The 12524-nt window shown below is 30.4% G+C and overlaps 1 protein-coding gene across 3 annotated transcripts; it reads right to left on the reverse strand.

Moving 5' to 3' along the window:
* Positions 1-476: 476 nt before the first annotated feature.
* LOC128183179 (fibropellin-1-like) lies at positions 477-8452 on the reverse strand. Of its 3 annotated transcripts, XM_052852093.1 has the most exons (15): positions 8307-8452; positions 7882-8040; positions 7499-7581; positions 6708-6852; positions 6405-6515; positions 3655-3765; positions 3434-3544; positions 3215-3325; positions 2924-3034; positions 2694-2804; positions 2460-2570; positions 2237-2347; positions 1914-2024; positions 1496-1589; positions 477-1316 (listed from the first exon to the last, which is right to left on the reverse strand). In XM_052852093.1, the coding sequence occupies exons 1-15, from the start codon at positions 8374-8376 to the stop codon at positions 1235-1237; spliced, it is 1632 nt and encodes a 543-aa protein (XP_052708053.1). In that variant the 5' UTR covers positions 8377-8452; the 3' UTR covers positions 477-1234. The 3 variants fall into 3 exon arrangements, with proteins under 3 accessions (XP_052708053.1, XP_052708060.1, XP_052708066.1); XM_052852106.1 differs by lacking the exon at positions 1496-1589 and having other exon boundaries at positions 1178-1316; XM_052852100.1 differs by lacking the exons at positions 1496-1589; positions 1914-2024.
* Positions 8453-12524: the final 4072 nt, after the last annotated feature.

Below are 12524 nucleotides of genomic sequence, written 5' to 3' on the forward strand. Positions count from 1 at the left end.
AATTCACATTTTAACTTGTTGTAAAATGCACTTAAAATCTTTGATAACTAATAAAAGAACAACTCTCAGCTTTAAAACATATTTGTCTTTGTGTATGAATTTCATTTCTGTAGTGTATATTGATTGAACTTTTTTTTTTGTTTTTGACATTCCGTCGCATGTCATTTTTTTTAAATCTAGTTTGCTTTTATTTTGCCAACATACTCTCAAATAATATTTGATATCAATGCATGATTTAAATGCACATTACTTGAACTCTTTGTGGTACAAGTTTTATTGTCTTCTATTCACTGAACAACATCATTTGTCTACGAAGTGTTAGGACGACCCATGTATGAATAGAAAATGTCTTTATTTTTCCGCATGAACACTTGGTCCCTGGGTTCACCTTGGTCTCTGTATTCGCTATTATATCAGACAGCCGTGGCCTTTATGGTCAATTTACATAAAAAGTTAAAAAATGAAGTTTTTTTGATAGATTTATTTTATCTCATTACACAATATATAAGAAATGTTTTGCCTTTGACAAATTAAATTAATTAATGGAAGTAGGACAATTTCTTCCATTAAATAACAAATCCTACTTCTTGAAAAATTGCAAAAGCTACAAAGATATTATTTTTGCTTGAGAAAACAGTTCGTTTAGCTCCTTGATACAAGTATGTTTGGAATGCACACGATCAATAGGTTTTATTCTAAAAAAGGAGGTTTTTCTGCAAAAATTGTAAACTCATCTTTATGTTATTTTTGTATTGCTCTTTTGGGTTTAAATGTTTGGTCCGGTTTTCAAAACAAGTTGGTGTCATTTTAAAATAGACCCCTGATAATAAGGAATCATCAAAACTGAAAACGACAAGGAACTGGTACAAAGTAAACATTTTGTGATTCATAGATAATTCAGAGAGAGAGAGAGAGAGAGAGAGAGAGAGAGAGAGAGAGAGAGAGAGAGAGAGACTATAAAGAAGAAGTAACGCAATACTATTGTTAAAACTTTTTTACATTACTGTAACAGTCATTTCTTTGCAAAATATTGATTTTACATTTAAAACCTTAAAATGCTTATAAGGCATTGTTCAGTATTATATCTGATTTCACATTTCTTGTTGTTACTGTTTCTGTGTTTTCATAGCGGCAATAATTAGGTTTCGTAAGTATCAAACATTGTTATCGATTTAACATGTGGGAAACCGAAAATCTTTTAAAGGAGGAAAAGATTTTTTTTGATAAATAGTTGTCATTTTCGGAACAGCAAATTTGGTTTGGATACTCCAGATAAAACGTCTGGAAACTCAAATATGTCTGGGTCATTTTCAACTCTGCAAAACAAAATAACTTTCTGTAAAAAAAATAATACAACACAAACAGATTTAAGATATCCGGATATCAAAAGAAATATGGGATAACAATTGTGGATAAGTTTAATTAGGTCCTTTATGAAATAAAGTTAATATCAATGCTGAAATATTTCACTAGTAATTATAGATCTTTTGCTCACTTGTTTTGTTTTATCTTTTTACACAGATATAAAGAGAGAATCAGCACAATGATCGGCAGACAGATAAATAGGATAAACAACAGCTTTGTATCAACTGAAATAATATTTAAAATTTATATTTATATTCATATTTAATTTTGCTATTTTTTCATTTTATTTTATAAATATCTTCTTGATTAACGTAAATGTTATTTTTTGGTAAACACTAATTTTCCTGGATTTGCCGTTGAAAGGACGGACAAATGCAAATTCATTTCGAAAAAAAAAACATGAACACAATATGTATAATAGAGCTGTTGTTAACAAAATTGTGGATATTTTTTAAAGAGGAACAGTAATGTCGACTAATATTAATGAAACCACAGATAGTTGTTTGATAGTTGGTATATTTTGAAATAGAATTTGATGTTGCCCTTACATTGGTCACAAGATGTTCCCTTGTATCTAAAATTACAATCACATACAAAAGAGTTAATTTTGTTGATGCAGCTGCCGTGACTACAGGGTGAACTTGAACATTCGTCTATATCTATTCAAAAAAGGGAAGAGGAAATACGATTTTTTAACTTATATTTACATAAAAAAAACACATTTGATGAATTGTCACAATAAAATTACACTTAACTTTACTTAACAGCCGTACTAGGTTCATTTTGTCGCTACCGAATGCTTTATTTTATAAAAGTATACATATATTGTTTTATATTTTCTACACAAAATGATTTTTAATAGTTTCCTTACCTAGTTCACAGTTTCTCCCAGAGTAACCCGAAGAACATTCACATACATAAGAATCTGTTTTGTCAATGCAGGTTCCATGATAGCACGGAGAGCTTAAACATTCGTCTTTATCTAAGTAAAATAACAGACTAATTTATACTTGTAATTATTTTAAAAAATAAAAAAAAAACATTTATATCTTTTTGTATATTTGTTCCATTCTGTTATTTATTGTCTCTGGTACCTATTTGACATTGAGGTCCTTCATATCCAGGGAAACACTGACATATGTACTCATTTACATGGTCACTGCAGTTACCATGGAGACACGGTGAACTCTGACATTCATCCACATCTAAAAATTAGTAACAGACTTCCGTAATGTACTCCAAATCTTTTATTTATGATCAGATGCTAACGAAACGAGAAAAACTTGATTTTCAAAACAAAATGATATTTTGTTTTAGTGCTTCAATACCTGTATCACAGTCTCTCCCAACATATCCTGGGGAACAGTTGCACGAGTAAGAATCTATTTTATCAATACATGTACCATGCTGACATGGAGAACTTAAGCATTCATTTATATCTGTGAAAACAAGTGGAGTAAATGTATATTAAATTCATTTTAAATCAGATTCATAGAACTGGATGGGTTTTAAAACGAAGATTATACTATTTTGGTAAATTAATCTCTCAAATATTTACCTATTTGACATAGAGCCCCTTCATATCCAGGAAAACACTGACAACTATATGCATTTAAAAGGTTGCTGCAAACGCCATGAATACAGGGGGAACTTTGACATTCATCCACATCTTATATAAAAAGAAATTGAAAACGCCTATGCATGCTGGTGTAACCGATGAAACTCAAAAGATTTTGAAAGTCAAATTATTAAAATACCATATTATAAACAAGAAACCTTATATATTCAGCTTGGTGTTATTTGAATCAATTGTACAATATTCATGCTAATTTTAAAAATCTAAATTTACCTTCATCACAGTTAAATCCGGTATATCCTGATTGGCATTGACATGTGTACGAGTTAACCTGATTTGTACATGTACCATGTACACAAGGGGAACTTGAACACTCGTTGATGTCTAAAAAATAGAGCAATTAACATTTGTATTGTTTGTCAATTTTTCTATGTTCGAATTGTTTAAAAAAATTTGTATTCCTTTTCTTAAATAATTATAAAATTCTCTTACCAATATCACAGTTTGTTCCAGTATATCCTGGTTGGCATTGACATGTGTACGAGGTAACCTGATTTGTACAAGTACCGTGTACACATGGAGAACTGGAACACTCGTTGATATCTAAAATTTAAACCAATTGGTATTTGTATTGTTTGTCAATTTCTTTATGTTTGAATTGTTTTAAAATAATTTTTATTAAATTTTTGAGACCAGTTTAAGATTTACTTTACCAATATCACAGTTTGTTCCAGTATATCCTGGATGGCATTGACATGTGTACGAGTTAACCTGATTTGTACAAGTACCGTGTACACATGGAGAACTGGAACACTCGTTGATGTCTAGAAAAAAGCAATTAGTATTTTTATTGTATGTCAGTTTCTTTCTGTTTTATAATATAAATCTAATTCGAATTAAATTTTTTGAGATAATATCGCACATTCTAGATTGTCTTGAACATGCACAGTTATCAAAAGTTTAATGCTGTATGCTGTTCCAAAAAGTTATGGGTAGGAATATAAAATCTCACTACTAGCTTCACCTTGCTTTATCCTCTTCAATCTTGAGTATTCATGGTAAGGCTGCTTTGAATTAGTGTCAATCAATTTATTGGATATTTTCAATATTTTTAAATTAGTTTTAAAAACATTTTATAGTAAGATTACATAAGCCATATATAGGAACGTTTTAAAGCTGGATTGATAAACGATGGAAAAGTTTATGGCATGTTTCGTTGGATTTGAAAACCGTATTTCAGTATTGTGGTCACGTGTTTAAAAAAGATTTAAAATTTACTATTCTAGTTAATGCCAAAACCATGTTAAAGTCTAAATCATGACCACGTTTGAGTGACAACCCGGGAACAGGAGGAGGGAAGCTGCGATCTGTTTCAAAGAGGAAGGCGACTCCCGCGGCAGAATCGTCATCTAATGTACAGTCTAGTGTAGCATCAAAACGCCCTCCTTATGTTAGGATCCTACAAAATCAGCGCTCTCAGATCAACCGCAAATGCTAGTCCCACAAATCCTGTCTCCACAGACGCCACCACCGGCAGGAACCCTGACACAGGCAAAGCTGTAAGGTTATGTTTTACCAGACTCTTCATCCCTCTTTCCCATCACTCATAACCTAAACCAACAGACACATCTTTGGTTACAAATCAAATCATTTTTCTTAGGGGTATCATGTGGACCGATATGTTGAAGAAATAATTATTAAGTGGGAGTATATCGATCTAGCAAATCAATAGGTTAGGGACCCCACTAAGCAAAAAGCCAACTATGTTGACAATGGATACACACGGCAATCATTGCAATATTGTACCTTGCACCTTGTTGAGAAATAACTGGCGTTTTTAATCTGACGTAAATGCCATGGAGCAAACTAGAACGCGGCTTGATCGGGCAGCTATGGCTTACTTCAAATCTCAGGGTGGCCTTTTTTAATCTATAACACTCACAGTTCATTTCAAAGCCACCCGACCCTTTTCATACCGAAAGAGAACACCTCTCTCCATCAGGGAATGATATTTTCCTGGAGAACCTCCAACAGGGTATTAGATTTATCATCGGTGGTAAGGACAGTGGATATTACCCTTAATACCAAAGAACGTCAGGCTCAGGTCAGCGGTGACCATTCGTGTTGGGGTACTGACGTCGTTACCACGGTCACTTGGCACTCTCCCTGGTGACGGAATCAGCGCCATAAAAATGGTCCTTTAAGGAAGAGGTCATTTCTAGTTTTTGACCAGTCAAAGATAAATTTGATTAAAGGGTCATTTAATTAGGATAAATGAAATCAGAATATCACATTTTTCTTTTCTTTTTTTACAATCATACAACTTGGCATAGAAATATCACATGTCTTTGCAATTCAGAATTGCTGTAGAGTCTACATTAGCATTTTTAAAACAATAACATTAATGTTGGATTTTTTCAACTAATGTGAACTAATGATAAGGTACTTGAATTTCAGAATATGTTTTTAAAATATGATTAGCCTATTAATTTACATTTATATATGTTTTTTAAAGCGTTCTATCTTAAAATAGATTTGTGTGAAAAATCACTAAAATCGGGGTTTCTCTTAATAAATGATCAATATATTAGCTTTTTGTCAATTTATATTTTTATGTAAGGTCTTCATAATATGTAAAAATCAGAAATATTTTAATATTCGAAGCATAAAAGAATAATCAAAATATCTTCAAAATTCAAGAAAATTAGAAGAGATGCTGGCTAAGCAATATCATTTTTAGTTTGAATATTAATTCCAATTTAGTAAAATAATAATGAACATTCTAATATTCTATCATTTTATTGATGAAGAGAAACTTCATATCTTAAACAGATGTCTACACAACTGCATATAACTACATTCATTTTTATCATCCTTTAAGTTGAAGAAAAAGGTACCTTGACCTTGATGCAAAAACAGAATGGTCAAATTTGATTTAACTGATAGAATCATTTGGTTATATAATTTGTTTGATTGTGTCAAAATTTTAAGAATTCCTTCATATAAGAAGAATGTCTGATAAAGAGAAGACTCCTTCCTTCAGTGGCGTTATCGTCTTACCCCAACACCAATGGATGAATGCGAATTGATCAATTTGCTATCATTGTATTAATCATCGCTACATGTATATGGCCTTCTACATTAGCCATTGAACATTTCATTGAACTTTGGAACATTGCATATTTGTGTTGGTATTGTGTAATGTATATTGGTACATGTATTATATATTGCATATTAATAATTGTTACGTTTGTGGTGGTTTTTTTACCTAACGAAATGCGCAATTCACCAATGCACAGGTCGTCAAACTTTGTGTGTACTGTATAATGTTTTGGTTTTTGACGGGGAAGCCCATTCCTCATATCATAACCGTGGCCAGTAGCACCAAACATAGAAAAAATATGTCATCTATCTATAGCGATGTTGTTCTTGAAGTTTTTGATAAATTTAAAATTCACTTTACCAATATCACATTTTGTTCCAGTATATCCTGGTTGGCATTGACATGTGTACGAGTTAACCTGATTTGTACAAGTACCATGTACGCAGGGGGAACTTGAACACTCGCCAGTGTCTGAAATTTGAAATTATAATAAAAACCATTTTGAAATCATTTTTTTAAAAGAACAATAATTAATAAAAATAAAATAATTGTTTGGTATAATAGGATAAAAATTCATATTTTTATTAATATATTATAAAATTACAAAATCAAATATACTTTTAGAATTTAAAATCTGTTTTAATTGGGACAACTATTTCTAACCTTGAGGTTTCTGACAAATGAAAGATACATTCCTTTCACAGTTATAGTCATTCCACCGACCCCCCAGCCAAAGGTGTATACAATCTTCACCACCTTCTCCTGAATTATTTGGCTCGCCAGATCCCCAATTTGAGTAAGAGAAAGGCTGCATTAAAAAAAATATTAATGTTGATTTGATACGTTTACATGACCTAATAATAAAGCATTTAATCCCAATTCAGTTTTAACAAGCAATCCTATACATTTTTAAATGATGGTAAGGGAGATATTTAGAATTATTCCCCCAAGGGAAAACATATTTCCTGATGGAAATATAATATTTCTGTGAAAATAATTCTCCATATCTCCCTTACCATCATGCAATGAAATATTTCTAATGCTGAATAAGTTGAATACACAGAATACGTCGGATTCTAATCGCTTTTCAACTCTTTTAAAGCAAAAACGTTGTGAATGTTGACACGTTTCTTTCAATTTTTTTTTTCATTTTTTTCAAAATTTGAATAAAATAAATTGATATAAAAAAAATAGTATCATCCGATAATATTTAAAATTAATCATTTGTTTACATTGTCGGGATTTCTTAATATGCATGTAATGAAAATTCGAGTGGCTTCCGAAGAGGTGGAATATGGAGAGAAAAAAGACAATGACAGGAATAACTAAAATTTGATTTGTCTGACACGTGATTATCTAAAAAATATCAGATAACGCATAATATAGATTTACAAATGTACTATAATGAAGTAAAATAATTAGTTATGAACAAAACATAAAAACAGAACACTTACTGTTGACGTGCCATCCCACACAAAGTCGCCCTCATTTGATATATCATTCAAACCAATCCAAAAGAATGTGGTACCACAAAGATCTTTGAAATTCAATATATCAAATTCAATATTGCAAAATGTTTCCTTTAAGAATTATTGGAATTTGATCAGTCACCGAGATGGTTTTATCCACGATATAAGTCAAATTACTACTGTTCAATGTTCAATGCAAATGAATTCTTATTTAATTTTTATTTCATTTATTCATTTTTTTAAATGTAAAACTAACTTTTTGGATCCTAGAATTGCAAAAAAAAACACATCTTTAAAGAAATTTTAAAATTAAATTTGAAACTTGGGATTGAACCGAGTTGTTACACAAAAGCATTAAAATAAATTACTTTGTAAAAAGGTCTGGATCCCTGAATTACTAATAGTTACGAGATTTCCTCCTAATTGTAAACATGACGATCTTGCAGAATGCCACGAAACTTCGTCACTTTTACAACTGTAGCATTGACCTTCATACAGTGACCAATTTCCTGTGTCACCACAGTTATCTTTTTGATAAGAAAACAAGGGTTCAAGAAATCTTTTTGTAGCATGGAGTAAGTTATGTTTCATTTTAAATCTGTTCAATATATACATGTACGGTAATTAAATAAAATTTTGTTTTTACAGTGGGTTACATAAAATAATATTTTGATAAACAGATATTATTTTGCAACCAGAATAACTCCTTGGTGTTTTCGAATTTTCGATTTTGAGTTTAATTACAAATTTTGGTTGATTACTTGCAGACATACTTAACCGTAAAGCGACTTACTGTTTCCAGTTGCGGAACTTATGATGTACCAAAAAAATTGAAATGTGACTCTAATATATAGACTCCTCATATTAAAGATGTTTATTGCATCAATTCCAGATCATGGTGTGAATATATACACATATTTTATGATTTTATAGGTATGAGTATGATTTGATTGGTCGAGAAACCGTTAAACAACAATAATGGTTTCAGTCTCTCAATGATGAAACCATGCCCCTATGCTGTTGGTACAAAGAAACACCGGAAACAGCACATGGAAACGAATCTATTGACAAAACTCATTGATGCGCACGCACTTTATACCAAAGAAAAAGGACCTTGTCTTGATTTAACAAAAATATTGGGTATTACAAATAATGTAAGCATATTTGTGACATTCAAAAAAATTATTACTGCAATCAAAGGTAACATTGAAATTGATAATTTAACCATTGTTGATTCCTGCTTTCTCGAGGTCAATAGAGTTGCATGGTATTTGGATGAATGTATTTCTAAATGTTTCCATCACAAGCATATCAATATTTGCATAGTATAAGGAAGTACTTTGTAAAAAAAAAATCTTTCTAATGAATTATACATAACTTATATTAAGTCTTCCTGATTTTTAAATGTTTAAAATTTGCCATTTGATAATCCAGTTGTTTTTCTGCACAGGGCAATTGTATGGCATTCATTTAAATTGAATTGAGATTACACATTTATTCAATAGATTGAAAGACGTAGCTATGCTCTTTATATACATTTTCAGAGCTTTTTAAAAAACATTATGCTGACTTATTGACTCAGTAACATCCAGCAACGGCTTGGTCCTCATTAACTTAGACAAGGAACAAACCGTCTTGAAATACCCTTAGGGATGGGACTTAAAGCTGGTTTTATTATATGCGGGATATTTTAGAATAAGTCCCTAATTTTCTGCATTCAACAAGTTTCTAAATATTTGCCCATTTGTAAAAAAGCAGGGCTGCCTGTATTGCTTAATTACTTTATTTTCTTGTTATTAAAACAAAGAAAAATCATAGTTTATACCAAAACAAACATGAGCAATCTTATACTACATGTATATATTCATCGATATCGATCTTAAATTATCATCATATTGACACTTAGTTTGCCCTTCTTCCTTCTTCTTCTTCTTCTCTCTTTCGAAATCTGAAGAAAAAAGCCCGTTTTCATGGAAGCAGAGGCTTAAGTTAAATACTGACATTTTAAAGCCAACTTGATGACGAACAATTGTGATGGCAACAATTTTGGTTCTGTAGGAAAAATATTTTATAAAAGAATGTTAATATCTTATACAGTCAGACAATCAGAGAAACATTGTAAGAAATAATATAATTAAGTTTACCACGATGATAACTTAACATCATTGTAAAAAACTTCAATTTTGTAAATTCTATAACTGGATTTTTGTAACCAAGTGAACGAATTACGATGTTTAGGTTGTTTGTTTTTTAGACAAATAATCTTTATATAGTATCTTTCCTTGCTCTGTGTTGTTTGTCTTCAGCAAAACTAGTTTTAGGCGGTTACTAAAAACCGGTATTTTATATAAATGAGACAGCCAATAATTTTTGATATACGAGAACTAACTGTTTTTTTATCATTTATTTTGATATTTCATTTCAGCTTTTTTTAGTTTAGGGCATTGACATCAAAATTCACTGATTCTCACTATATTTGATTTTATCACTATATTTGACAATATCTTACAATATAAAAATTGACTGTAATGTACACGTACATTTAACTAACTTCAACTAAATCCTATTGTATACCACTGTACAAAAATGCCTTAAAAATCAAAATATAATTCACCAACATTTTTTGCTTCTTTTAATATATATTATGCACAAATCCAACAAAAAAAAACAATTGTCGTTTTTTAACTACATTGGGTATGTGCATATAATATTACAATAAAAATGTCAATTATTTCAATAATATCGAATATATACAATTCAAAATATTAGATATGTGTTTTTGTCAACCTAAAACGACAGGCAGTCCCTTTGAATACACACGTTAAAACATTTACAAATACTTTAAAGTGATCTATTCAAGATTCATCTCGCAGAGGATTCTAAAAATAATTGAGCTTTAATTGTCAGTATTGCATGATTACCTGTGCTATTTTAACATACCCAGTGAACGTTTTTTTTTAAATCTAGTGACGCCTCAACAGAATAATGACACTAGTAGCAACACTGTTTGTAAACATACTTTATTGCGATTCGAAACGATTGTGTACTGCACACTAAATATCCACAACTTGTTCGGAATGTGGTCAGAAATAAACGATTTTCAAGTTCATTCAGTTTTATTTTATCTTAAGCTATATGCTATACAGTGTATAATGATTGGCACTTCCTTTGGTGAGTATTTATATAAATAATTATACTTTGTTTTTATTTCTTCTCAATTTCCAGAGAATACCGATTGTGATTTATTGTTATAAATAAACTAGCAGGACTATAATCTACACCATCCAGATTTCACCAGTTTATTGATTGATCGAACCCAACTGCAATCTAAAAAAATAAATAACGGACTACACGAAATAATTATGTTGATGTCAAACTCAAATTCCCATACAGAAAAAATTGGCTATTTCTTCTATCTAACGCACAGCTGTATATTAACAATAATTTAGTTACTTTTATATACAAGGACTCTTTATGATTAGTTCAATCATTTTGTAAAAAAAAAATTCTTAAAAGTTAGACTTTTGTGACATTTCCTCCTGTAATTATACTTTAAAAGTATTAAAATTGAATTTTTTTTAAGGTTTGTAGATTTAAGATTTGCAGTAATATCATCAAGAGCCTCTGCTTTGCAGACACATGAAAAACATTTCCTTTTTCCCCTAAGAATGGTTGTAAATTAATCAGTTAAATAATTAAGTTTTATGGAGTGATATAAAAACAACTTTTAGAAAAAATAATCAGGCCAGTTTGCATCATAATAAACATTGACCATTCGTTAAAACATTAAGTAGTAAGTATAACCAAACCAAAAGATGGTTGATTGATCACATTTAAACCTACATTGTATTCAGAGTGTGCCTAAAATTTTATATACGTTACTCCATTGAGCCCAGGGGGGTCCAATGTTGGGAAATTCCACGAGTTTTCAAAAACCTGGTATATAATTAAAAACCACAAGAAAACATTTTCTTTTGCAAGAAAGAGTATGATTAAACTTTATATATAATCTCCCAAAATCCACAAATAAAAAACCCAAATATAAGCAATTAAGGGATATATGTCAGATGATAACTGTCCAATGCTATATATGCATATACATGAAACTTGCATATTTTGCGGCAGTGTTTGTCAATTCTTTTTCAATATTTTACAAAATATTTCATGCATACATTGTAATCTTGGGAGTCGAAATATGAATTTACTCTGCTGCATAATAATCAACTCAAACTTGTCCAAAACGTAACTAAAAAAGATACAAGGTACATATTTTAAAACGTTGCTTTATTACGTCACCAAGACTAAGCTTTGTAAAATGTCAGTTGAAAGTTTAGGGATTTACATTGTGAACTCAAATTAATCTAGGCTGTAGAAATGTAGAATTAAAGAAATGTGTACTCAGCATCAACCATTTGACATTCACACAGAATATCATTTGAAAAATGTCAAGGCCCCTCTTGCGCAACATCTCGGAAGATGGCCTTTACAATCACGTTATAAAACTACTGCTCACTTATTAAATGAAATTGAACAGAAAATGCACATTTTCTTTACAATTACTTTATCATGATTACATACATTATTGTCGGGAAGATTTTTTTTTTATGTCCATAAACTGATTATTCATTTCTTTGGTTACACCAGATTTTTCAAAAACAAAAAAGTGAAACTATTTCTTAAGGGGATTTATCTTCAAATGACTAATGGTTTACCAAGCAGTATACTTCACCATCCTAAGGTATCACTCGCTACGCACAAGATTTGCTGATTTTAATAATGTTATGCCAGTCTGATTATATATTCTTTAGTCCTTTAATTTTTTTTTATTAAGATAAAGTATTTTATCCATTTTGAATAGAATTCAGTTTTAATATAATTAAGCAGATAACTTTCCATACAAATCTATACTGAAAAATAAGGTTTGATCACAAAATAGTTAAATTCTGGAATTATCAAAGAACAGCAAGTAAAGGGGCATGTGTAATAAATGTGGCAATGAATATATCCTGAA

The sequence above is a fragment of the Crassostrea angulata genome, chromosome 1 (assembly GCF_025612915.1).
Source record: "Crassostrea angulata isolate pt1a10 chromosome 1, ASM2561291v2, whole genome shotgun sequence".
Lineage (NCBI taxonomy): Eukaryota > Metazoa > Mollusca > Bivalvia > Ostreida > Ostreidae > Magallana > Magallana angulata.

What these genes read in the sequence shown, in the direction of transcription:
- LOC128183179 (XM_052852093.1), bottom strand. Translation starts at nt 8,376, where the DNA reads ATGAGGAGTCTATATATTAGAGTCACATTTCAATTTTTTTGGTACATC. An exon ending in CGGATTTAACTGTGATGAAG is followed by an intron (nt 3,035 to 3,214) that starts GTAAATTTAGAT and finishes TTTTTATATAAG; the next exon opens with ATGTGGATGAATGTCAAAGT. An exon ending in AAAAAGATAAAACAAAACAA is followed by an intron (nt 1,317 to 1,495) that starts GTGAGCAAAAGA and finishes TTTGTTTTGCAG; the next exon opens with AGTTGAAAATGACCCAGACA.